This window comes from Dipodomys merriami, unplaced genomic scaffold (genome assembly GCF_024711535.1).
Source record: "Dipodomys merriami isolate MVZ:Mamm:240054 unplaced genomic scaffold, mDipMer1.0.p SCAF_17, whole genome shotgun sequence".
Lineage (NCBI taxonomy): Eukaryota > Metazoa > Chordata > Mammalia > Rodentia > Heteromyidae > Dipodomys > Dipodomys merriami.
The window spans coordinates 13,307,891-13,335,739 of NW_027203048.1; the positions used below are offsets into that span (position 1 = coordinate 13,307,891).

The 27,849-nt window shown below is 46.1% G+C and overlaps 1 protein-coding gene across 1 annotated transcript in view; it reads left to right on the top strand.

Moving 5' to 3' along the window:
- The first annotated feature begins 7,114 nt into the window (after positions 1-7,114).
- Ehd3 (EH domain containing 3) overlaps positions 7,115-27,849 on the top strand; it is a 30,415-nt gene continuing 9,680 nt past the window's right edge. Inside the window, exons 1-3 of the mRNA XM_070025316.1 lie at positions 7,115-7,695; positions 18,889-19,065; positions 21,391-21,488. Coding sequence (XP_069881417.1) covers positions 7,469-7,695; positions 18,889-19,065; positions 21,391-21,488 — 502 coding nt within the window. The 5' untranslated portion in view covers positions 7,115-7,468. The remainder of the gene's footprint in view (positions 7,696-18,888; positions 19,066-21,390; positions 21,489-27,849) is intronic.

Below are 27,849 nucleotides of genomic sequence, written 5' to 3' on the forward strand. Positions count from 1 at the left end.
AATTATTCTTGGGAATAATTTTGCAGGTGATTTATATGTGTACCATTTCATATGGTTAATTAAATCAAGGAATTTCCGTAGTTGAATATTAGCATTCATTCCAACTTAATTGTTTGAATATTTTTCCATGATATGTGAAAATATCCATGGCATGAAGCCGGTTGGGAGAAAAGGACAGATGGTAAGTAGATATATGTGCATAGAAAACAGAATGAAGCAAAATTACCACAAATTTTCATAATTACTTTTTAATTAGAAAAATGAAAAGCTGAGATAGAAGAATGAATAGGAAGACAACAGGAAGAAAGTGAGCTTGAGAAAAAATTTAAACATAGCCATTAGGAAGAGTGGCTTGTAATAGCGCTACAGTATTATAAAGTTACAGTAATTTAAAAAGTGTGTTACTAAAATTAGAAAAGAGCTCACTGAAACAAAAAAAAAAACTCTGAAGTAGTCAACTCTAAAGAGACAACTCTTATATAATAACTTATAATATTTTATCTTTAAGACGATCTGACAAGAGAAACTGGATAAAGAATATGGAAGTTGGGTGTAATGGCACCATGCCTTGATCTCAGCTACTCTAGTGGCAGAGCCCAGAGGATTTCAAGTTTGAGGCAAACCTGATGAATGATGCAAGACTCCATCTCAAAAACAAAATAAAAACAAGGACTGAGGATGTGGCTCAAGTAGTAGAGTGCCATGAGTTCAATCTATGGTACTAAAAATAATTCTAGAAATACTTTTTCAAAAGATTGTCAATTCACAACTTTATGCAAAAATATATTAACATAAAAGCCAAATCTAAAAGTCTTAAGCCACAAATTACAACGAAAAAAAAAAACAGGAAAAAATAACTTCCTCAATTTCTGAGCAGGGAAATTAAGTTTGATGTAACAACACAAAAAATCATAAACAGTAAAAGCAAGCTGGGCACCCGTGGCTCACACTTGTAATCCTAGCTACTCAGGAGGCTGGGATCTGAGGATTGTGGTTCAAAGCCAAGCCTAGCAGACAAAGCCAAGAGACCTTTATCTCCAATTAACCAGCAAAAAGCCAGAAGTGAAGGCATAGCTTAAGTGATAGAGTATTACCCTTAGCAAAAAAGTTAAGGAACAACGCCAAAGCCCTGTGTTAAAGCCCTAGCTCTAACACACACACACACACACACACACACACACACACACACACACACACACACACACACACACACACACACACACACACACAGAGCAGAATACAAATGAAACAAAGCAAAACTAAGTGCAACTTTGACTCAGAGAAAAAGCAAAGGTGGCTGCTGAGGAAAATACACGAAGGCCAGTGGGAAGGATTGCAAGTGCCACCTTGTTTTCTTTGTAAATAATCCATCCTCTTATCTTCTGCCTTGATCAGATTCTCTGTTCTTATATATATTTTTATGATGGTCATGGCACTGTTATTGTAATCATTGGCTAACAACAGGCAATTCACATTTCCAGTCTTCCTGTTTGCTTAACAAGAGCCCCATTAATAATGAATCAAATTTGGGTGGCTGCATTGGCTAGATGCCCAGCTTTAGATGAGTTTTCCTTCCCTAGGAGCGCCTACTAGCTCCTTCTAGTGGGGGACAGACACATGCAATTACCACCCAGCAAGGATGCTCAGAAATTTCATACTGGCTTCTGGTCCTTCAGCTTCAGCTATTCGTGCTTTTGATGTTTCTCTCACAATCAAGATCTAGTTGTGAGGGCCGACTGAGATACTCATTCTGGGAATGGAGAGCTTGGTTTGCTTTGATCAAGAAGACTTGTGCTCAGATCCACACATGGTGCTCTTGTCTAGGGAGGATTCAGTGGTCGCCTCCCTCTGACATTGTCTGGCACTAACCATCTGCCCATTCCTCTCACAGCTGCTGCTTCAAGGGCAAATTTATTTTTTAGAATCCCATAGCTTTTGGTAAGCTGCCCATGGTGTCTTTTACAGCTTGAAGGGGAATATAGGCAGGATGATAGATCGTTCAATAAAGGATGCTGTGTGGGTAACACCTTCAGACTCTGGGGCCTTGAAATTTCCCCAGGGAACATTCTTTCCCTCTCCTGTCAGATGGCTGTGAGGACCTATGATGCAATGACAATGCCACCTCTAGAAATGCATGTGCCACAAGAGCAGAGATTAATGACGGAGGTGATGGTAAGCTGTCTCTCCAAGGTTCACGTAACGAAGGTCCTGCCTTTGGGAATTGAAGGTCTTAGGAAATCTGAGTTCACCAAGCAGGAATTTCAAAGACAGACACACCCCATGATTTTGCATGAGTGGGTTTTCTTCCTTGATGTGGGGGTTTCTCAGGTGAGAAACCTCTGCTACTATACCTGGGGATGACACTGTCTCCTTTCTGCCTATAAGAGCGGCTACATAGGAGATCAAGGAGATGTGGTACTTATAATGTGACTGGAGAATGCCAGATAACTGGACAGATGATGACTTAACCTGATCCACATACATTTCCTGAGTATAATTTCCCCATCACCTTGTTTTTATTCCCAACTTCCCTTCTCTTGTGCATATTCATCTGATGGGGAAGTGAATTGCTATTTATTAAGGATTTGCCATAGATACATGAAAATGCATTCAGATCTTGATCTAACACATGTAATTTAGTCTCATAAAAAGGTCTAAACAAGGTCTATGGAGTGAATGTGTTCTCCAAACGTGTGTTGGTAACTTGATGTACCATGTGAAGGGGTGAATAGTGGGTGCACAGTAGCAGGTGTTTGGGCTCCTGAAGGCTCCACCCTAATGAATGGATTAAGGCTGATTATAAAAGAGCTGGAAGTAGTGTGCCGTAGCTCAAGTGGTAGAGCACTCACCTTGAGCTGAAGAACTCAAGGACAGCACCCAGACCCAGAGTTCAAGACCCACAACCGAGGGAGAAAGAGAGAGAGAGAGAGAGAGAGAGAGAGAGAGAGAGAGAGAGAGAGAGAGAGAGAGAGAGAGAGAGAGAGAGAGAGAGAGAGAGAGCACTGGAGGCTAGACATTTTACCTCTTGCTCTCAGCCCCTCAATGTCCTCTTGCCATGGCCTGAAGTAGCATGGGTCATTGGCACAGGGCTGCCTCTTGATCCTGAACTTGCCAATCTCCTGAACTGTGAACCTATGAAATTCTGTCCATTATAAATTCCCCTGCCAAAGGTATTCTGTTAAAGTAGTTCAAAGCACATTAAGCAATAACTGCCTAATTCCCAACAGTAGGAATTAGCTGATCCCTTTGCCTCCAACTGAAGTCAACAAAAATGGATAAAATATGGTACCAGGCAGAAGACATGCACTATCTACTTGGGAAGCAGGTAGTTACAGCATATAATCACAATAAAATGGGGGTAAATGGAGCCCTAGAGGTTCATGAGAGGTAGCTCTGAGGTGGTAAGAAGGGAGTAGCTTACTCCTACAATGAGCTGCTCCTTCAACTCTTCAGAACAGAAGTCATGGAGTGGAGATGAGCCTGAAGAAGTGAATGAGTGCCTGGCAGCATGAAGACTGGGGAAAGAAAGGCAGAACCATGGAGGACAGGTTGCCCAGGAGACCTGAGTGGGAGAAGACAGGCCATGCAGGTATGAGGGAGGCTCCCTGGGTTACAGTGGCAGGTGGGGACCAGGCTGGGAGGCCTGAAATTGTCCTGGTTGTGGAAGGTTGGACCTGCTTTAACAGTACTTTCTGGTTCCTCTAACCTCCCCTCCAGGCTCAAGCTGTAATTCCATGTTGTCATTGCAGTTTCTATCTTCGCTCTTTACCTCTGCCCTGGCCTTGATCCTAGTGAGAAAAAGAAGAGAAAGGAGAAAAGGAGAGAAAGGCCCTGTTTCATGGTGACACCCCAAAGGGCTATGATGAATGCCACAGATCTCACTATCTGTAACTGTGCTCCTTTGGGCCAATGAACCATCCTCAGCTAGGAAACAAATGAACCGAAGGGTGCTACTCAGTAGCTTATTAGGTGCAGGCGGCCTATTAAGTAGCTTATTAAATATTAAAGTTATTAAGTATTAGCTTTATTCAGTGGCCTATTAAATAGCTTATTAACTAAGATCCTTGGCAGCAGCATGTAATGAATACAAGTGACCGTGATTATAATATAAAGAGTTGATTAAATTTCCCATTGAGTACTCTTAGTGGACCAGGAGCTGCATTACACTTGCTGTGTACATTGTCTCTCATCCTGATAATATGCTGTCACCATCTCCTTAGCAGAGACTAGGGAGCTGAGGCTTGATTTTGGAGACATGTTAGGGTACAGCACTCTGCCTAACAAAGGCTGACTGGGCCACACACTCAGGACAGAGCACAGGGGCCATGTGCTGGGTTGGGAGGGGCATCTGCCAGGAGAGAGGACTAGGGAAACCAGAGGAAGCTTAGACATAAATGCCAATGACAAAATTCATTGACTGAAGCGAAGCTGAGTTCCAGGGAACATAAAACAATGTGTGTTTTATGAAGTCTCAAAACAGAAACAGAACAAGATGTTCTTCAGACTTTCATGTAGATGACATTATATATCATGTATATCTTATTAATGATATTATATATCATATATAGAATACAGTTAATTTAAAAGTAAGGCAGTAAATATGTACTAAATTCAGGATGAGGCCCCTCTCCAGGAGTAGAGAAAGGGCAGGGGGCTAGATAAGAAAGGAACACATTAATTACATATATGAGTAAGTATATGTAATCATTACAAATTAATCACACATATAACTAATTGGCATGTAAATTGATATGTAAATTACTGTTTACATCATGTAAATGTAAACTGTACATTTGCTTGCCCTTGGACTGGATAATGGGTTCACCAGGGATTCATTATATGATAGTAAAATATGTTAGAAAAGAACACACACACACAACCTCAGCAATAGTGTGCATTTGTCTACAATTGTGAAAACAGTAAAACAGCCAATTTTGAGCAATCATCAGAGAAGGAGAAGGATGAAGGAGCAAGAGGAGGAGGAAAAGGAAGAGGAGGAAGAGGAGGAGGAGGAGGAAGAGGAGGAGGAGGAGGAGGAGGAGGAGGAGGAGGAGGAGGAGGAGGAGGAGGAGGAAGAGGGGGAGGAGATTGTAATAAGAAAGAAAACATTGTAAATCTAGTTGAAATGGTCTGCCTGCCTCCCTGATTCCGCTGACCTGTTTTGTCCCCAAAGAGCACCATGTTGGTGCTAAGGTAAACATCAAGTGTTTAGTATGAATCTGTGGTTTCTCAGTTCAAGCTTCAGAGATCTCGGAAAGATGTGATCAGCTTTGGGGTTCAAAGATGGAAGGAGTCTGGTGAGCTGAGCTGTAACTGAGGAGATTCCATTTGGCACTTACCGCTGGTGACCCCCCAAGGCTTCAGAGGAGAACTCCACCTGCAGTTCCCATGGGCCCAGCAAGTGCAACACACTGAACATGTCTGCCAGCTAAATCTGCTCTTTTCCTGACTTCCCTCATTAGTGGAAGAATTTCTCCAACTTATTCAGCAGGAGAAAATTTGTAAGTTCCCTTTGCCATACCTCATCCTAAATTCCTCTTTTATTGCTTACCAAGATCCATCAGTTCTATGCCTCAAAAACCTCTTCTCCACTCCATTGTTGCTATCCTCTGCTTCTTCCAGTAGTTTTCTAGCCTTTCTCTTGGCCTCCAGCCTCTTACTACAGTTCCTCCCTTCCTGGCTACAAGCATCATCAGTCCTTCCCCATCCATTAGCTGCTTGCCTCCTCTCTGCTGAAGGGAGGACACTAGGAACCTTCTGCCCTAGCAGGAAGGAGTAACATCACCACACTTTTTAGAATGGTGCTAATAATTGATTTGGTTTATCATTGCATTTGAGTTCTCTATGAACCCCCTTTTGCCTACACCTAGCCAGTATGACACCCATTCTCCTACCTGACGGAGATGATATAGTTGCTATAAAGTTTAGACAGAACAGTGTGCAGAGATCCCAGTCCAGCCATCTGCACATGGTGAGCATTTTGCTAACACAATGACTATCTTAATAATACTGCATTGGTTTCTAACCCCTTGTTTGGACCTTATCTGGCTTTGTAGGCATGCCAGTGTGTTTATTCTGCCTCAGACACCCCAAGGTCTTCCACATCCCCAGGCCTTTGCAAGGTCCTTGCCTTGGCCTGGCTTTCTTTCCTCTCAGTGAGTCCATCACTGAAGAGTCAGTTCACAGCCGTGCTTTCTGTCCATCTTCCTCAGTCTTCCAGGAAGATTTCCTGACTTACTGTTCTTGCTTCCTCTCTAAAGCCTCTGGAAGGGAGATTTCAAATACTACTCACTTTTGGATTCAATCACCTGTTCTTACAATAATAGCAGGAGTTGGAGTTTGAACTCAGGACCTGATGCTGCCACTAAGCCACACTTTCAGCCCTCTTTCACTGTTGTATTGTTTCAGCTTTGGTGTTTGTTTTTTTAATAGTATCTCCTTCTTTCCCCAGGCATGTACCTGGACCAGGATCCTCCTCTTTCAAGCAGGCCACCACATCCACACATCCAGCTTCACCCATGCTGATCTCTCCCAGACTTTTCTGCCAAGTTGGCCTGCAACTGTGATCCTCCCATTCGAGGCCTCCCTCACAAGTATCAGGGACTACAGAGGTGGGCAACTAGGAACTCAGTTTCCTTTGTTTATTGGGAATGAAGGGGAATAGTCAGTTTAGCTAGTAACATTTTAGGTTATTTTATAACCTGGTATTAAACCTTTCTTTCCAGGCCCCACGGGGGGAGGGGGGACTATATTATCCAATACTACCATACCTGTGTTCCTAGGGAATGGATCTCAACAGCTAAAGAACAGGAAATGCCACTGTGGGGAATGGATGAGTGGGTCAACGGTGTCTTCTCAGGCATGGCAGAGAGGGCGCTGTTCTTAAAGCAAATCCCCAGGGGCGGGGACCGAAATGCCAGAGCTTTCCCACAGGACGTGGCCAGCGTCCCTTCCCAGGCCGCCCAGTGGCGCCCGCAGAGCACCTGCCCATAAACATGGCGGCGCCCTGCTCGGCTTCGCGCTGCCGGGACCGCGGGGCCGGCCAGGCATTGCCAGTACTCGGGGACTTCCGGCCCGCGCCGGCTTCCTGCACGGCTGGCATTTAAACGTGCGCCTGGGGCTGCTGGTTGCATCGGTCGGTGCGGAGCCGTGCGCTGGGGCAAGCGCGGAGCCTGAGCATCCTTTAGCCGCGCCCTGTGGGGGGGAGATCGGGGACCCCCCCCCCAACCCTCGCTCCCGACCTGGTATCTGGGCAGTTTCGTTGCAGGTTCAGCTTTGATTTCTAAGGTGGCAGCCTTTCTCCTGCAGTCCCGATCCCCTTCCTCGCGCGCGCGGCCCGGCTGCCGGATGAAGCCGGGGCTGGGCTGGGTCCAGCCGCAGGGACGGCGCGCGCCCGGGCCATGGTGCGGCTGAGCCCCGCGCTCGGGTGAGACGGGAGCCCCGGCGGGCGCCTTCCCCAGGAGCCGCGATGTTCAGCTGGCTGGGTAGCGACGATCGCCGGAGGAAGGACCCCGAGGTCTTCCAGACGGTCAGCGAGGGGCTGAAGAAACTCTACAAGAGCAAGCTGCTGCCCCTGGAAGAGCATTACCGCTTCCACGAGTTCCACTCGCCGGCCCTGGAGGATGCCGATTTCGACAACAAGCCCATGGTCCTGTTGGTGGGCCAGTACTCCACGGGGAAGACCACCTTCATCAGGTGAGCCCTCCCCGCCGCGGCGCGCACCCTGCCGGGGACCGAGGACAAGCCTGCAGCCCGCAGTTCGGGGCTCTGAAGAAGTCCATAGGTGTGGCCCCTAAAGATGACCACCCCCCACCCTGTCCCCAGCATCATTCCCAGTCCCCTCCCGGTTCTACACGGAGATGCGTAGTCCTAGGCTCGGGTGGGCAGTTTGAAACGTTCAAGTTCACAATCAACTCAGTTCTCCCATTTTCTGGATGATGGAACCGACTCCCAGAAGGCACAAAGTGGGAAGGCTTAGGGTCTCTGGCACACCTTATGCGGGTGGGCATGTCTTAACCACCGCACATCTCAGGGCCCTGACGCTCGGAGCTGGGACCACTTCCCTTTACTTCTAATAGCGCTCAGCACTTACACGTCGGGGCGGGGAGTGGGGGCTTGGTTGCAGGTAAGTTGTTGGATGACTTTAAGCCTGGAAATGGTAATGTGCTAGGGACTTTGGTCTCTCTGGTCATTTAGTCCTTCCTTTGTCATTTTCCTTCTCTGTGGCAGAGCTCTTAAGGGTGTGTCCTGTAGACTTGGCAGATGAAGAGTCCAGAAACAAAATCCTTGTGATCTTTTTTGTTTTATCTTCTTTCATCCATAATGGTTCAACAGTACTATCAAAAGACTTAGATATGGAAGGAATATTGGCATTGCCTGCTCCAGATTTTCCAGATGAGATAACTGGAGGCTGGAGAGAAGTTAAATAAGTGATCCAAAGCCATATACTGGGAGGCCACAGAACTGGGATTGATGTACTGGATGCGTGTGAGGAGGTGGTTGGCTATATGCCGTAACTTTGAGGGTGAGTCAGCCATTCCCTTGAATGACAGAAACCTTGAGCTGGAAAGATCCTCAGGAAGTCAGCCTGCCCAGCCTGCATTCAGACAAGTCGACTAGAATGAAAGCCTTCTTCCTATTTTCAATGAACAGGCTCCTTCTCCAGTCCTCCGTGCACACAGCTTGTAAGGGCAGACATCTAACCCTGGCCTCATTTAGAGGCTTTCCTCATTGTTGAGGGTGCCTGTGACCCCTGCCCCCTCCTGCCCCTCATCACTCCTGTAGTCTGGGAATGGAGATCAGTGCCCACATAGGGTTTCAAAAGGGTTTCAAAGCAGGGGTCCTTTACTTCCCTTGACTGGCTGTTGGAGCATCTGCAACCTGCAAAGCCATGTTTGGTGAGGAGAGCAGAAAAGTTAAGAGTCTGGTTACTCATTTTCTAGGTACTAATTTTCTCTGATGCTAAGCTTGGAACGCAAGCCTCTAGAAGCAGGATGTGTGTGCCATGCTAATCTGTCATGTCTGGACACAGCTCCAGGTCAAGTTTGCCTTTGTGGAGTGGATAGCCTTGGGCTCAGAGGCTTTGAGAGATCAAATGATTTCTAAAGTTTGTATGATGGATTCTGGACTCATGTGTGTTTTATATTTTGGGATCTAATCATTTGCTTTTTAACTTTTTTAAAGGTTAGCACCTCCTTTGAAAAATCTAATACCAACGGACCAATCTTTAGAAAAATGCACATACAGTTCAAGTTTACATATCGTGCTGGTGATCCAACTCAGACTTTAGAGGACAAATCCAATCCTAGTATCTCATTGCTGCCAAAGGCACTTTAGCACTACCTGGGTTTGCTACATGGTTTCCTTTGTGATTGCTGTCCTTCCCCAGCCAGGTTTATGGCCCACAGGAAACATGGGCCATTTGCAGATTATTCCTGCCCTGCACAGCCTTCCCTGGCTCTCTGGACATACTTGGATATAATCATAGGGCTTTACATTTTTGGAGCATCTTCTTTCCAGGGCATGAGCACTTATAAGCCAGCAGCTGTGCTAGTCTCAGCTACCAGAGGTTCCCAATGGATACCTGGCAGAATGGGAAGCAAGATGAGGAAAAGTGAATGACCTCAAGGGCAGAATCCTCTGGCAGCAGATAGGTTTAAAAGCCTTTGGTCTGAGACACCCTGTAGGCGTTGCCTGAGTCATCACTGACTGATACTGAGTCTAAGAAAGTGGCAGACAGAGGCCCCCTAGGTTATTCCTTATCTGAAGGAGACAGAAGGCCAGGAGAGGCCAAACCCTGTGCTTATTTACCCTACTAGTCCAGAGTTCCCTCTCCCTACTCATGCCAGTAACTGAATTTAGCTCCTGCAATTTCCCTTACTCAGAGAGTCAGCTAGCAGGGTAAGAGGGATTGTAGCACAGGAACCTTCCAAACCACATTATGCATTTTCCCCCTTATCATTGAAGGCAGCTACATTTCTTTTTCTTTCTTCCTTTCTCTTTCTTTCTTTCTTTTCTTTCTTTCTTTCTTTCTTTTCTTTCGTTCTTTTCCTTTTTGGATTGGAAAGCATAGAAAAGAATAAATTTGAAAAAGAAACAATTGTTCAAAATCCTATCATTCAGGAGAAAACATTTGAGGTATTATATGTATTTAACTTTCCAGTCTTTTAGCTGTTTCATACTTCACTGAGATCATGCCACTTGTGTGATTGTGTATACTAGAATTAGTTTTTACTTGAGCATTTCCCATGTAATCTATCATTTTTATCCGCTATGTAATACTTTTCCCAGTGTAGATGCAATTATCCACTTACCTAGCTACTTCCTTTGAGTATTTCATGTTTGTTTCTAATTGGTCTGTCATGAGAGAACCACCTTGAATATCTCCGCCCACAGCATTTTCCCCACAAAATGGACTGCTTTTTCCCCTAGAAGGGAAATTACTAGACCAAATGTTGTCCAGCATTTTTGTTTTTAATTATTTTTGTGTTTTTTTTTTTTTTACTGTTTGAATTAAGAGCCATATTTCTCAGTTGCTTCCCAACAGGTTAAATGAGCATAACATCTCTTCCCCAGAGTGAATAAAACGTTTCATGCTTGGCTTTCGGCATCCCCCACTCCCCTCTATGCTTTTTTGCCTGATTCTCATCTCCCATCCCATGCCTGAATCTGTAAGGGACCCTTCCCTCAGAAACAAAGACTTGCCTCTTGGTTCCTCCCCCCCCCCCCCGCCCCCACCACCCAGTTCTTGGCTTTTTGCCTCCTTAAGAAACCATCACTTTCAGTTCTGCGTGCTTGCCACAGGGTCCATTTCTTGTCTCAGGAAGAATACACAGAAAAGACATTCTTCTAATAACTAATTAATGTGCTATGATCTCTGCCTGAAATAACTTCCCTGGCCTAAGGCCCGGCCCCTAGAGTAATAAAATAAACAATAAATTGGCCTGGCCATTGCTTCCTCCAACACAAGCTGCCTCTTTGTAATACAGTAGCTTTGTGTCCCTTTTGCCCTGGCAGCCTGTCCTCTTGCCTCTGCTATTTCCCTCCTTTCCCTGTTCCTCTGGCTGGCACGGAGACGTGGATCCCCCCCCTCCTATGCGTCTGCTGTCACCTCTTCTAGCTGCCCCCTCTTCTGTGGTTCCTCTATCTGTAGGTGGTAGAGGTGAAGAGCCAGCATCTCCAGGAGCTGAGGAAGGCCCAAGTGTTCCTTTGTCCTTCCTCACCCCACCTGGGCTGAAATGTAGGCTCTTGGAGTTGAGGAGGGACCTGGGACTACAAGGCTAAGCTGCCTGAGCCCCAGCAGGGAGGGCTAAGCTGTGCTGGAGGCCGATATGGCACTTCTGCAATATGGGCCAGGCTCTGAACTCGGATGTGGTGGGGAGGGTTCTACTGTGAGATGGACTCAGCTGGCTATCTCAGCCTCCCACAGTTCTTCAGGGTTGCTGCATAGTACCCGGAGGTGAAAAACTCAGCAATTGCTTGTGGCTACTCTATCTTTCATCATTCTTGAGGTATCCCTACCTGGGCCTCACTCCAGGCTTTACAGCCTCACCACTCTGTGAAAGATATAAGGACCCCATCCCCAGGACATCCACTGACTTCTACAGAGTCCAATCCATTGGCAGCAGATCCTGCATCATTTTAGTCCCTTGTTACCCTCTGTGATCAGTGAATATCCTTTTATTGTCAGGGTCAGATCTGCTGGTCTCAAAGCAAGAATAGATGAAAATCCATCTGCTTCTTCTATGATCTGACCATTTACTCAAGAGCTGCTTTGAAAGTCAGGTGTATAGAATGCATCAGAAACAGCCTGGACTGGAGGAGATAAATCTCAAGAGAAAGGCCTACTTCCTGCTCCCATTGGTCATGGGAAAAGGCTCTACACCAGGCTGGATCAACAGAACCCAGGCTCCGTAATTTCATAGTCAAGAGACCAAGTTAGGAAGGCTAACCTAGGTCTACTGACCCTCAGTTTCCTTATGTATATCCTGTGAAGAATAATAGCCACCTCTTAGGGTTTCTATAAGAATTAGGAAGAGGACAGAACAAATTTAGCACTCATAGTCCAGGCACCATGTTTGGGGTATATCCATTCACTTTCTTCTTTCTAGCTTGATTCTCCAACATAAAACTTAGAGGCTGGCCTCCAGGAGGAGAAAGGCAACTGCTCTTTGGCCCTGTCACAGTTAAAATAAAGTTAAGATGACTCTCTACCCATTCAAGGGCTGGAGGAGAAGCATGATGCACAGAGGCAGGATGTTCTGTCTCAGGTGAGGCCAACAAGGGGAGACTAGCAGGAGACTGGGCAGTCTAAGTACTAAGGTCTCCCTCATGCTGGAATCACTTCTTTCTATCCATTGCTGAGGATACTGTGCACCAGGAACAGTAGTGGATTTCCTCAGAAACATAAAGACAACTCATCTCAACTCAACCATCAAATGTCTCTCATCCATACCTTATTTTGTGTCTGTAGATTCAGTACGCATGGGGCTAATGGGGAAAATGTTATCCAGATCCCATTTTAAAGCTGAAGTACTTGTGCCTTAGTGACCCAAAGATACAGAAGTATCACACAAAGACCTGTTATATAGGCAGACAGTGAGCTCAACTTTCAGAGGACGCCTAAATGATATGTCAAGTCAGAGCTGTGAGATTTTTAGAGAAGAGAGTGAGTACATCTGAATTGGGGGTGAGGTGGGAAAAGAATCATTAACACTCCTTGAGGGGGTATGTTTGAACTGGGGTTGGCGATTATAGAGGAATGTGCCAAGTACCTACAGATAACCCTAAGGTGCTTATTTTCTCTAATCATTGTCTGTGCCATTGTGGGCAAATGTGTGGTATAACCCTTGCTTTTCCAAAATTCCTGTATACTACCTCAAACTTTTTCACTTTCTAACTGAAGTAATTAGAAACCAAGTATTACCTCATTTTATAAAGGCAATGGCCCTTAGCCCTTTAGATAACTTGTCCATGGACTAACCTCCCAAGAGGGCATATTCTTCAGTGAGCAGAGGCACTTAAACCAGCCTGAAGCTTCCAACAGCAGGATTTGCAGACCCCAGGTTTTCGATTCCCCTCCTCTGGGTGTAATTCCAGCAGCAGCCCAAGGCCTGCCCCATCATGGAATTAGATGCTTGGAAGACAGGCTGGGTTAAGATTCTTGGCTCAATGCCTTACCCTGGGTACTTAGGTCACCAGTAAAGAAGGCCACATACTTAGACTTCAGCCAAGCAGGGCACCAAAAAAATTGAGGAAAATGTTATGAAATGACTTTAACTTAAGGCGCATGGGAAGAAAAGTAGTCCTCATGGGAAAAATTAGAATTGCCTTGGACTTTGCCACACATACTTTATGGTTTTGCCTTGATTTATTTTGCATCACATGGCAAGGGAGGGGACCCTAATGTCTCTTCAGCTCTTAAGACCTCTAAATATGCTCAGTTAGCCCTGAATTTGGGCACTCTAGGCCTCAATTTACTCAACTGCAAAAGTAACAAAAATGCTGTCATATCACAGAGCAAATAGAGCTGATTAAGTAGATTGAGACAGGTAGAGGAACTGGAACAGCAGTAGCCACGTGACAGAGGCTCAGCCCATTCCTTCTCAGCTGGTCCCACCCAGGCTTCAATTAACTTTCCTTTTTTTACACGTCTGTGGGAATGTTTTCACCCAGCAACAGAAGCAATCTGTCTTGCCTCCCGTTAAAAGAAAAAAAAAAAAAAAAGCAGTGCATGAGATTCCCAGAAGATTTTCCTTTCTGGACACAGTGACCGCTTTGTTTGAGGAGTATCCATTGCTACAAGCCATACCCAAATATCTTTGAGAATTTATCCAGCCCCATGCTCTCTGCCTAGCCCAACTGTGCCCCTGGACTTGTGGCCTCTTTAGAGTCTGTGATTTCCCCAGATACATATACAGTCAGCAAGTTTGTAGTCACATCAACATAGCAGGACAGCAGACGTAGCCCGAGGCCCTGGGCTTAGCTTCTTCAGGCAGCAGCAGCAGCTCTGGACTGTCCAGGAAGGCAGTGTGCTAGGCTGGACAGCAGCGCGCTTTGTTCATCTGCTGAGTACAGCATGTCTCCCAGGGATGAAATCTGAGATGGCCCTGTGAAGAAGATACCGCATCACTGCTGTTTGGCCCCCTTCATTTGGGACATTTTTGAGGCTGCTTCAGAATAGTTCTTTCCACTCTTCTCTATTTCTCCTGTCTCTGGAATTTTTGATGGAGTTCACCCCGAACCACCACCCTTGTCACACTCTCTACATGGGCCTGCATAGGACTTCTCAGCCAAGCAGTCATTGTCCCAGATCACAGCACCAATTCCCACAGGGCCCACTCCCGTCACCTGATAGCAACAGCTTGTATGTGTCACTGCAGTCATTGAGGCCAACCTGTGCACCCAGGGGCTGGTGTTTACAAAGGTGAGTGGATTCCTGGGTTTCTGAGCCCCAAAGCCTCATTTTCCTCCAAGGCCTGGCCAGCATTTTGCTGCTTTTTGTTTTGTTTTGTTTTGTTTTTTTGTCGCTTGTGGGGGCTGAACTCTGTGCCTGGGTGCTGTCCCTCAGCTCTTCAGCTCAAGGCTAGTGCTCTACCACTTGAGCCACAGCACCACTTCCAGCTTTTTCTGCTTTTGTGGTGCTGAGAAATCAAACCCAGGGCCTCATGCATGCAAGGGAAGCATTCTACCACTGAGCCACCTTCCCAACCCTGGTTTTTGTTTTGGGGTTGTTTGGGTTTTATTTTTTATTTTTATTTTATTTTATTTTATTTTTGCAACCTATCTTGTGCCGTTCATCATTCTATTTCCACATAGGTCTCAATCCCTTGGGCCTGTCGCCAGACATGGCGACAGTTCCTGTCTAAGTGGAAGTGTAAAACAGGAAAGGAGATAGTGGATGTAGTAATTAAAAGAATGTATTTTTAATATTTCTTCTTTTAACTAGAATTGCTTCTTTTAGACCTTGTTCTAGTTAATGGTAGAAAGTATATGTTTTCTTAAGTATTAATGCATTATCCCTCACTTTTCTATATTCAAACAATTTCTTTCATTTTCAATTTGTGGCTAAACTATTTTGTAAACACCTAATTTTCCATGCACTATTGGAATTATGCCTTTACCACTTTGAAATTCCAATCTTTAATTCCACCAATCCATTTCCTACACTAGGCATTGAATATATTCTATCCAATAGGAAAAAAATATGCATTACTAACATAGATTATGTACTTGCTTGTGAATCTGCTCAAAATGGAACATGCTACATACAGCCATAAGGAAGACTCACAGAGGAGGCATTGTAAACAATCCTTAGACCTATAAACTGACTTAAGTACCATAGGGAAGGAAAAGAAGTATTCATTCTCTGAACCATTTACTGAAGAACTAGAAAGAATGAAGTTTTAAATCCAAGTTCTATGTTCAGATCCTCCCCTGCCATGATTGATGGATAACCTGGACAAATCATTTAACTTTTGCCTCCCCTTCATTGTAGTGGAAGGCTTTTCTAGATGCCAGGAACTGGGTAAGTGCTCACTATCTGTAACTAATGCTATCCTCAGAACACCCACAAGATTGGCTTTCTTATTAGGCCCATTTAACAAAGAGGATCATAGCACTCAAATCACAGGGTGAAGATAAAGTAAGATCATCCGCTGAGCTTTTAGAACGACGCTTGGCTCATTGCAGGTGCACAGTAAGTCTAAATCATGACTCTCCTATGTTACAGAGGTAGGTACTGAGATTTGCAGCTGCCCAGTACCTTCTGAAGGCATCACCTGTTATGATTAGAGAACCCATAGTATGGCCTCAGGTTGTTGAACTTCTCTACCTCTCTCCAAAGCCCTGTAGGAGAAGACACACTGAGAAAGCAGGTGTTTTATTCTTTCTCATCATAGCCCCTGTACCAGCTCTTGAAATGACCCTCTGCCCAGGGGAAATCCTGCCTTCACACCCTGGTTGTGGGACTGGGATCCTGGAGGCATGAGGGGCTTCCTAAAGCAGTCCAGGCCTCCCACATGGCCCCTGGTGGGCCTTGCATCTGGGCTGCAGTAATCCAGCCTCTGGCTCAAGCAAATCAACAGCTTCCTTTGCTTAGCACTGGGCTACCACAGCTCCTAGTCAAGGCTCCTTGGGGACAAAGTGCATAGCAACCCAATTTAAACTGCCATAGCTCCATGAGTAAAGTACATCCTGAAAGCACAGGTAGCATGTCAAGGACACAGAGGAAACCTAGGAGGCCTTCTGAAGCTCTAACCATCTGGGAGGGACAGCATGGCAGGGAACTTAGGCGTGGGCCAGACTCAGCTCTCTGCAGTGGCTTCCTCAGAGTAGAAGAGAAAGCCTAGGATTTGGTGAGAGATGCTTGGTTTCTACCTATATGACATGCTGTTTAACTCAAGAAAGCCACATAACGCCTCTACCTACCTATAAGACTTCTTTCTGGACAGTTTGGTAATATTGTCAACCCATTTAGAATAATGTGAAAGTGTCTATCATCAGGAAAATAAAAGGGTTGGTGTAGAGTAGGTTATCAACCTTGACCACATGCTCAAATCAACTGAGCAAGTGCTAGAGCCTCACTCCTGACTAAACATATCAGAGTTTCTGGTGGAGGCTCTGGTGCCATCAGGTAATGCTCCATGGGCTTTGAATGTGCAGCCCAGACTGAGTGCTTCTGATCAAGACCTCCATGTTTCCTTTCCAATGCAACAGTGTTCCTGTGAGCATGTTCATAGGCTCTTGGGTTGTAATGAGGGGGAAGATTTTCAGTGCTACTGAGAGTTCACCCCACGGGTCTGTGTTTCTTGGACAATGTCCCTTAGTTCCTATTCTATCCACTAGGGCCTTGGAAGATACTCCTGAGTATCTTCAGATACTCCACACTCCTGCCTGCTGTCTAGCTTCCTGCTCTGTCTTTAGCATTGTTCCCTGGCTTACCATGTGCCATTTCTCTTGGCCTCTGGAAGAGACTGTGGAGAAAAGCACTCACTGTCCAGGCATAGAGAGGAGCGGAAAGGAACCTGCTGAGTCAGGCCTCAACCCGAGGTTCAGAGGCAGTCGCCTCTTTATTTTCCTGCTCCCTCGGGAGCACCTGTCATCGATGGACAGGAGTGGGTTGGGGAACATGACTACAGATGACACCATTCTCATACTGTGGCTCAGGGAACAGAGGAACCCTGGAGATTACATCAACCAGTCTACGGAGAAGAAAAGAGGCAAAAAAAAAAAATAATAAGAAAAAGAAGGGTCTTTTTTTTTTTTTTAATTTTTTTATTGTAAAGATTCTATACAGAGGGTTACAGTTACATGAGTGGGGTAATGAGTACACTTCCTCTTGAACATTGAGAAGGGTCTTTTTAAAAAAAAAAAAATCGGTCATGGGGCTTGAACTTGGGGCCTGGGTGCTATTTCTGAGGTTTGTTCACTCCAGGCTAGTGCTCTACTACTTTGAGCCACAGCTCTTCTTCCAGTTTTCTAGTGGTTAATTGGAGATGAAAGTCTCACACTTTCCTGCCCAGGCTGGCTTCAAACCTGATCCTCAGATCCCAGCCTCCTGAGTAGCTAGGGTTATAGGCATGAGCCACCAATACCCAGCTAAGGGTCTGCTTGTTTGGACCTCTCACACCACCACCTGGACCATACTGAGGTACAGGAAGAAGACATGAGAAAATCATCCTATAAAAATGAATCAACATGTACTCATTACCTTATTCATGTAACTGTAACCCCCCTGGACAGTATCCTTACAATAATATGTATATAATATAAAAAATAAATCAACACACTTCCTCTTTACCTTTCTGGTGCAGGTGGTGTGTAACCACCCTTACCACTATTTTTTTTTTTCTATCTAGGCCATGAAAGTTAAAAATTACTAGTAGGCTAGATGCCAGTGGCTCACATCTGTAATCCTAGCTACTCAGGATGTTGACACCTGAGGATTGCAGTTCAAAGCCAGCCTGGGAAGGAAAGTCTCTGAGACTCTTATCTCCAAGTAATCACCAATAAAGCCAAAAGCTGTTGCTCAAGTGGTAGAGTACTTGCCTTGAGCAAATAAGCTCAAGGGACAATGCCCAGGCCCTGAGTTCAAGCCCCAGAATTGGCACACTTAAAAAAAAGAAAAGTCACCAGTAAATTTTCACTCAAAAGGGCTTAAATAATCCAAGCCAAGGGCTGAGTGATACATTTTAAATATAGTCTCGTCCTTGAAAGTTTGGATCAAATAGATAATGCCAGGAAAGTAGGGAGTGTATGCAAACTGCTTCCATGCTTAAAAATGCAGTCATCTCTCTCTAAATATGTATGAGCCCACAATGCATAGTACATGCCTACATGGGGCATTTCTAGAAGGATACAGGGTTCAGAGTATAGATATTAGATATTAGATGTCTATGGTGGCTCAAAGATTCATTTTTCATAGTTTTCTCCATCGCACTGTTTTCCCTTTGTATCCTATGCAAGCTATTTGATATGTAATTATCAAACATATACATACACCTAAGTACTGATCTATGAAGGCCAGCAGAATCTATGGATAGCCCAATTCTATGCTTTTATACAGGACTTTCAGCTGGTTACCTTCAGCTATGCTCTTCAGTACTCTAGGTAGGACTCATTTTCAATACAAGCTTTATTTACAATTTTTGAAAGCCCAGCTTTGCTTTCCTCCACCCCCATGCTGATTTGGGGAGGAGGAAAAAGAAAAAGACGGAAGTAAACAGGTCTGAAGTTCCACCTCCTTGCCAAAGTTCTTGGGATTCATGAAATCTCTGCTGTGGACCTTGCCTTCTCCTGTGACTCGTGCGTTGCCAGCTGTGAGCTGGGCATGCAGCAGTGATCTCCAAGCAGAATCCCTGTAGTAGCACTGTGCTTCTTTCTACCCAGGTACCTGCTGGAACAGGATTTCCCGGGCATGAGGATTGGGCCTGAGCCAACCACTGACTCCTTCATTGCGGTGATGCAAGGGGATGTGGAGGGGATCATACCTGGGAATGCCCTGGTAGTGGATCCCAAGAAACCCTTCAGGAAACTCAATGCCTTTGGCAATGCCTTCTTGAACAGGTGAGTGGACGGGGTCACATGTCATTTTCTTCTTGCTTCTTGGCATGTGTAAAGGGTAGGGTGACAGTGATATGGTCTTGGGAGACTCCATGCTTTTCCCATAATGGAATCTCTTGATCCTCGTTCACTTGTTAGGAATATAGCTAAGTCAGTCTCCATAGTGGGATGTGGGAAGTGCAAATGATGGGCTTGACTGCTCATGCTCAAGGAATGGGGAAGGGTATGACCCTGACTCTGGAACACATGATTGTAACCTACGCCTTCCTGCAGGAATCGTGGAGAAGGATGCTATATGTTTCCCAATATTTGTCTATACCATTTCTGGGATTTGCACTCAACTGGAAGGGAATGGAAGGTTCTTTCCTCTTCTCCTTGTTCCTATTCCTGAGTATTTCTTCTACTTGGTGCAAAGAACTCTGGATTTAAGTGAGAAGCCATGGGTTTGACCATTGACTCTTCCTGCTAAACTCCCTTTGTGATTTTGAACAGATCACCTTCCTGTCCTTCTGCTGGGATAAGATCAGACTTGCAGATAACCAAGGTCATCATGAGAATTTAAGTGGACACAGCCCTAAAGAGTACTCAGCAAGCTAATCTGAAATATTCTTTATTCTGCATAACTAGAATGCAGGCTGATCCCTGATGACACTAGTTGTACCTAAAAATCCTATTTTTCCATGTATCTTACACTTAATTTAAAATTTTCTAATTGGAAGTATTTAGAGTAAAGGTAAAGAATATGGGCTTTGGCTTCAAGTAGATATGGGCTCAAATTGTGCCTTCTCTGTGGATCTTGGATAAGTTACCAAATTTCCTTGTATTTACCCTCTTATGTAGGATAAGAGTAATGACTTTTCTCAAGGAGATGTAAATAAGATTCTGAACAGAAAGCACTTAGTGTCCAGCATGTAGTGACCAATAGGAAATGTTAAGTTCTGATAGCATTATTAGCATGTGCTTTTTTATTATTCAGTGAGGAAAATGGGCCTTTGCCATTGTCATTTTGCAGTTGTAGAAGTTGAAGCTCATTGCCCAAAGGCTGCTCAACTTCTCTTCTTACTTCTTTTAGGAAGGGGGAGATCTTTCTTAAAATGACATGGAGTCGAATGCACTGGGACAGGCTTGGGTGGGGGTCCATGTGAACAGTGTAGAACTGTGAGCTGGCAGAGTGTGCTTCCAGAGCAGGAATTGGAGGAAGGGTATGTTTTGAGGAGAGTTGGCTTGGCACAGTGGGGTTGGGAGGTGGGGGAAGGGGAAGGGTGCTAGGTGTATATACAGGAGGCAGCTGAATCAGCGTAAGTTGAATCAGCATCAGCAGAGGGAGGAACTGGTGGTATAAAGGTGTACTGTGACAAGGGTCCTGAAGTCTTGCAGCATCTATAGTACTGGGGCTGGCTCATGGTGAGTGGGGTTAACAGCACCCAGATGCTGAAACATAGAACTGAGATGAGCAGGATGAGCCTGCTGGAGAAGAATGAGTCAGCACAGTGCAGAAGTGCACGGAGCAGAAGCAGCTGGGGAGGGGTGATGACATGTTGGGCATGTCCAGTTGGCGTTGGATAACTATCAGTCAGCTAAGGTGGGCATCTCTGAGGCAGAGAGGAGGAGCTGGCCCAGGAGAGAGGAGAGATAAGCCTGGGTCAAGTGAGGGGCAATATGGCACCATGGGAAGGGAGGATTGCAAGCTTAGTGGTTAACTCACTTTGGGATAGCTGCTCGCATGATGATAATGATAGATTGTATTATACAAGGAGCAGATAGTCTGTTATAACAACAGGATATGTGTCACTGCTGTCATAGCCAGAGCAGTTCCCAGAGGAGAGAGTCATTGTATTGTTCACCAAACCCATCAGGTCTCGATTTCTGCATAGTTAGAGGTTTTGAAATCAAGAAGTGTCTTAATGAGACAGGGAAGACCGTTAATCCTGAGTGAAGACAGCTAACCTCTTTGCATATTAATATCATCATCTATAAAAAGGATAGAATGCAAACTACAAATTCTCTGTATCCCAATCTCTTCCTGTAAATATAGCATAAAGGAAATCTGAGAGTCAGGTAAGTTGGCTCATACCTAGAATCCCAGCTACTTGGAGAGGCAGAAGTCAGGAGGATTTCAGTTCAAGGTTCCCTTCAGGAAAAAATGTTCTCAGGATTCCATCTCAACAAAGAAGCTGGATGTAGTGGTTCATGTATGTGAGTTCCAGCTGTTTGGGGCAGCATAGGTAGGAATATAGCTGTCCAAAGCTCACCCCTGTCCCCCAGGAAAAGAAATATGAGAAACCAGGGGAGCATGAATGGTTTACCATGGCTTTGATTTCCATGCAGGTTTGTGTGTGCCCAGCTGCCCAATGCAGTGCTGGAGAGCATCAGTGTCATTGATACACCTGGAATCCTCTCTGGGGAGAAGCAGAGGATCAGCCGAGGTAAGCATCATAATCTGGAAGTGTGTTGGCTCAGTCTTCATGCTTCCTTTTGATAGGGGCTGGGATCATATGTTCCTTTGTGTCAGAAGAGATGCATCCAGGGTCTTGTGTCCCATGGTAAGCTGGCTCTCCTGTGCTGTGTGTGGCCATTTTGTGGGAGGACATTTCTAGGCTGGGACCAACAAATGAACTCAAGACACTTGGAGACTGGTTTCAATCTGGTCATCTGTAAAATGAGATACTGAAGTCTGCCTTACTCATAGAGTTTACTCATCCTCCAAGAGGTCCGTAGCCTAGCTACTTAAGTTCCTGCCATCCAGAGCTGGGGCCTGCAGCTCTGTGGGGAAGGCAAATACATAAAGAGACAGTGTTCAACAAGTGGAAAGAGTGCTCTTGGCCAAGGTAATAATGTGCTTGGGTCATACAGCAAGGGAACCAGGCATCTAAGGGCACATTGAAAATTGTTTGCTCCAAACAAATTCAGGAAAATTGCTTGCTAAGAGAGGTCACCGGGCAGGCCATTAGGAGACAGAACTCTGGAGCCAGCTGACAGGTTCTAGACCAATCTCTGCCCTTTTCTAAAAGAGGACTCCCTGGGGAGTTTCCCTTAGCTTTACTTCAGTTCATCTTGTAGAGTGTAGAGTTGTTTGAGGATTAAAAGAAATAATATATCTTTCTTGCTAAAATTCCATTTTGTAAATATACCACATTTTTTTTGATCAACACATTCGTCCACTGAGGGGCATCTGGGAAGATTCCATATTTTGGCTATGGTAAATAATACTGCAGTGAATATGGTTGTGCTAGTAGCTTTAGTATGGCCTGGTTTGTGGTCTATCAGATAAATGCCCAGGGTCATAGGGCATTGCTGGGTCATAGGGAAGCTCTATGTTTCATCTTTTGAGGAATCTCTGGATTGTTTACATTCCCACTAACAGTGTAATAGAGTTCCCTTTTGGCCACATCTATGCTAACATTTGTTCATGTTAGTTTTATTGATAATGGCCATTCTAACTGAGGTGAGGTAGAATTTCAGTGGTGTTTTGATTTGCATTTCTTTTATGCGCAGATATGTTGAACATTTCTTCATGTGTCTATTGACCATTCTTCCTTCTTCTTCTGAGAAGTCTTTCTTAGCCCATTTGTTAATTGGGTTGTTGTTCCATTTGTAAGGAAATGGAAAGACTTGAGAAAATTATATTAAGTGAAGTAAGCCAGACCCTTATTTGTGGTAGCTAAAACGTGCCTATAAATCCACAGGCCAACACATTGGATAGTAAAACAAGGTAAAAGGGACATGGTAAATTATACAGGTCTTTAGGCATTCACAGACAGTGAGAGCAGAGGAGTATATTCTTAGGAGACGAATACAAAGGTGCAATTCTTATGTGCATGTGATAATATAAAATAATAATATCAAAATAAACCCCAGGAAATGGAAACAAGAGGTTTTTTCTTTGTTGCTGTTTTGGTTTTCTTTTCCTTTGTCCTGTTTGTATGTTTATCTGTCCTTAGGAGGGCAGTAGGGGGTAAGTGTCACAGAAATGGAAGGACAAAGGGTGAACAAATGCAGCCATGGTACTCACTAGACACTGTTGAAAATGAACTATGCAACTTGTAGATGGGGATGGGAGGGAAAAACGGAAAGAGAGCGAGGGAAGCAGCGACATTGTCCAAAAAGAAATATACTCACTACTTGATTTATATAACTGTAACCCTTCTGTACATCTCATTTACAGTAACAATTAAAAAAACATGAAGAAAAAAACAAAATATAGGTCAAAATGTATTCTGTTAGGCAAATCACAAATGTGCAAGGAATATGAAGTGTCATAGGTTCTCATTGCAATCACCCATCATCACCCGCATCACTACCATCATCACCACCACCACCACCATCATCACCTCTACCACCATTATCACTATCATCATCATCACCATGATTTGTTTTTGTTCTTTTTTAGCTTTTTAAGACACTAGGCTGATCCTGTAGAAAGCTAAAAGCAACTGCTCCAGGATCCCCACCTCCTGCCTCTCCTGCCACATTTTCTGTGTACCCTGAGTGGCTCCCCACCCTTTTTTGTGCCATGTGTTATATCTCTGGTGAGAAATCAGATGAGCCGCACCCACCTCGATCCTGGAGCAGGGAGCTGGGCCCAGAGCCAAATCAGCACTTGGAAGTCAGCCTCCGGGAAGGGGCGGCTTTGGACTGGCAGCTTTCTCTGGGACTGTTTCCTGAGCTGACCTCAGGTTACATCTGTTACATCTGCCTCTCTGTGGCATGTGCTTCAACCCTCTGTGTTCTATAGCTTCAGCTGGGGCAGACCCAGATCTGTCCTGCCCACGTCTGTGCTGTTGTAGTGGAGGCCCAGGAATTCCTTCCTCCAAGGGCATAGCCTGCTCAGTCCAGCTCCCACTCACCCCAGAGGGACATCACCGGATAGTAGACAAGTTCTCTTGTGGCTGTGGAAAATGGAGGCTCGGCAGTGAGGGCCCTCAGCCCAGGTGAGGCCTTTCAAGCCAGAGCTGGGTCCTGTATCTTTCTGGAAGCAGCACCTCTCTTCCAACCAATAGCAGGCATAGGGCTGGAGGCTCAGATTGGCTCTCTGGGGGTGGCCCGTCAAGTAGCAAGCAGCCTGCTTGAGGCCTGCTGACCCCAGAGCAGCTTTCCTGGAGCATGTGGGGCTGCTAAGATCCTGAACAGGAACTTCCTCTCCTCCTAAGACGTGAAACCTGGGAAGCAAAGAGGAAGGAAGCAGCTGAGTCAGGAGGGGGTTTGGGAAACTGTGTTCATAATTTTTATAATTGGTGACTCCTGGGAGAAGTCTGGGGAACCTGAGTCTACCAGTGCCCTAAGTCAAGGCTGTGGTGAAGGTAAGGGGTAGGGGCCAGTCTGAAGCTGTAGAACCCTGGACCTAGGAAAAAAAGGTGTCTTCATTCTGGCCCCCTCTTGTCTCTAGCACTTGGCTTCCTGCTCAGGTTCCTGTGGAGGGCGGCTTTGGGGTCCTAGGTCTCCACTTCCCTCCGTACTGCTGCCATCCAAAGTGGTTCATCTGGGCAATCCTCAATTAGGCCCAAGGAGATTTAGAATCTCACAGAGAGGGCTGAGAGAGCCAGAACCTCTCCAGCCAGCAGAAGGGAGGTGTGTGCATGTGCCCCTGCCAGGCCAATGCCACCTGACAGTGGCATCCAGAAAGGATTCCAGCCTGAGATTTCTAAAGGCATAGGATTTCAGAGTCCTGGGCTTCAGAACCCAGCACTCTGTGGATCTGAACCGGTCACGTTTTACCTGAGCCTCCATTTCCCCGTATGTAACAAGGAAGTAGATAATATAATATGTGATTTAGCCTTCTGGTGAGGTCCGCTGAATACTATGGGAATTCAGACTTTGAGGCTGGGTCTGGATGATGGCAGGCTCCCTTCTTCCCTCCTTATCTGCCATCCAGGGCTGCATGTTATACATCCTCAGAGTATTGACGTGTGTCGTCTCCCTTGAAGTTGTGGAGTGCTTGGCCCATGCTACTGTATGGGGCAGTTTTGTCCCCAGAGACTCCTGTCCTATTCAGTTCCTATGCCATTCCATCCTTTTCCCAGTTCTCTACTTCCTTTCATACCTGTGGCTTTGGTCTTCTGTGGCTGCCCTGCACACACCAGGTATTGGTGTTTTTGCCTATTCTTCCTGCCACTTCCTCCCCACGCTCACCAAGCCCCAGGCCCTGCCTCTCTCTGGGCAAAGCGATGGCCCTGTGTGTTCTCTGCCCTTCCCAGTCCAGACTAATGTAGCTGCTGGCAGAGCAGACTGTGATACAAACAAGAAGCTGGGAACCAGGCGACCGCAGTACTAGCCTGGGACAGTGCTGGCCACAGCCCTCTGAGAACAGGAGAATCTGGATGTTGGACACTGTGAGGGGGACCCCAAATGAGGAGCGTAGCCCACATTCCATCTCAGACCACACACACACACACACACACACACACACACACACACACACACACACACACACACACACACACACACACACACACACACACACACACACACACACACACACACACACGGTACTTTTTACTTTCTTCCAGCTTCAGGACAGTCTAGGCCCCCTGTGAACAGCCTCACAGATCATGTTATGCACAGGACACTAACTGAGAACTGTATCTGACCAAAAACAGACTGCATTCTACTCCCTGAGCCTCATGCCTGGCACAGGACTGTTTTCTCACCAGAGAAGTCAGCACATAGGCACCATGCTGCCATGCTAGCTTGCCCCTTCTACAAAGTGAGCTGTTCCCAAGAGCCCCCAGGACCTGAGACTTCATGGGGAGAAGTACTCTGACCCCACACTAGAGCGGGGCTGTGTGTGTGTGTGTGTGTGTGTGTGTGTGTGTGTGTGTGTTTCTTGCATGGGGAGGCCACGGGTGTGGGGAAGTCAGGACTAGGAGGTCCCAGGCCGGCACTTGTCTCTGGATGATGATGCATTGGAATAGACAGGAGAGGCGGGCAAGGAGGCAGTTCCTGGAAGAGCCAGGATGTACCAGGGCAGGCTGAGTGCTGGGAAAGAGCAAGGTTGCAGCCATGGGAGGCTCCAGAAGGACTGAGTCCTTTCACTTGGGAAGCACATTTCCTGGCTGCTTGTCAGCTAGAAATCCCCACCAACCCCACCCGAGGAAAGCCACCCTGGGGCTTTGTGGCTGCTTCCCAGATTGCACAGGTGCCCTGTAGGCTCAGAGCAGGTAACAGACATGCCCAGATCCCATTCAGCAACTTTTCAGTCCAATATTATCACCTGCCCAGGAAATCACAATGGCTAAGCCTGAGAACAGACTTGGTACCTGATGCTTTGCTCATTGGGTGGAACTTACCAACATCCAAGCCTCCCACCCCTAGAGAGAGCAAACCCTCTCATCTATGAGTGTCCTCTGGAGGCTTTGGGACTCAGACCTTGGAGGGTTTTGCTTCTCCTCACGGCCTTACATCTTTGGTCTGCTCCTGGCACATTCACTGCAGCTGGGCTAGCATGTAGGGGCCCCTGGCGTCCACTTGGTCTACCCCTGGCACATTCACTGCAGCTGGGCTGGCATGTAGGGGCCTCTGGAGTCCACTGGTCTATGTGCTGGTCAGCAAATGCCCGTGTGGGTACTGACATGCCTGGGCAGAGCAGACAAGCCCTGACATCTTTCTGTAGGCCTGACTGGCAGCTCTGGTTGACTGGATGCCAGTGATGAGTCTGCTGGCCACTGTGGCATCCAGTGTGGCATTTGTTCCCCATGGCCAGTCAAATCCTTCTCTTCAGCTAACTTGCTTTCAAATCTTCACAGAGATTTAGGGGAGAGGGATAGTTGGTGCTTGCTTTGTGAACTCAGTCTTTGAGTTCCAGGCTCATGCAGGACGGTGAGCTAAGAAGAGAATATGGACCTGGTTTCTAGGCCCAATTTGTGACCACTAAACAGTATGAGCTTGGGTTAGCCCCTTACCCTCTCTGTGTCGCTGCTTGCTCCCTGTAAGATGTGTGCCCTATTCTGCTTCTGGCTCCTGGGGCATTATGGGAGAGGATCAATCAGTTGGTCATGCTGCCTCCATCATCAGTGCCCTGTACCACATTCAGACTGAAGGAAGATGCTGGGTGATTAAGGAGTGCCTTTGCTTATTAGGTTTGTCTCATTGATTTCCTCCTAGCAGCATTGCTTAGACACACTGTCTTCCCACCACCACCCCTCCCCCCCGGAGCAGGGATGGGAGCTAAAGGCCACCGGCCGCCGCCCAGGCTGCCACCGGCCGCCCAGGCTCCAACGTGGAGCCAGTCGCCAGATCCCTTGGAGCCAGCAGATATGCTGGGAGGGATTCCAGGAAAGGTAGCTAATGCACACAGTCTATGCTCCCCCTGCTTCTTGATTTAGGAACTTGGGGTGGCTGCTCAGCAGGTGCTTTAAAGGGCTTATTTCCTGTCTTCAGAGCCGTTCCTGGGACCAAGGAAGGGAAGAGGCCCCATTACCCGGCATGCCATTAATCCTGGACATTAGGGCAGTATCTATACTGAGGCTGCTCATCTGAATTGTCTGCTGTTTCCGTGGCTCCACCATAGACCCCCTCATTCAGCCAGCCATTATTTCCATTTCTCACCTGAGGAAACTGACCTGCACAGGCCACAGAAAACAAACAGGAGAGCTAACTCAATCTGCTTTTCTTTACGTAGACCTTTCAGATGCCTCCATTCCTGGGCATGCACACAAGTCTAAGTCACAGAAGCAGATTTATGTCCAGCCTAGAGGTTCCATAGGCTCTGGCTTAGCCAGAGTAGAGAGGCATCAGAAGAACCCACAGAGCTGTTTTATTCTCATGGCCTTCTCAGCCACTGAGGGAGAA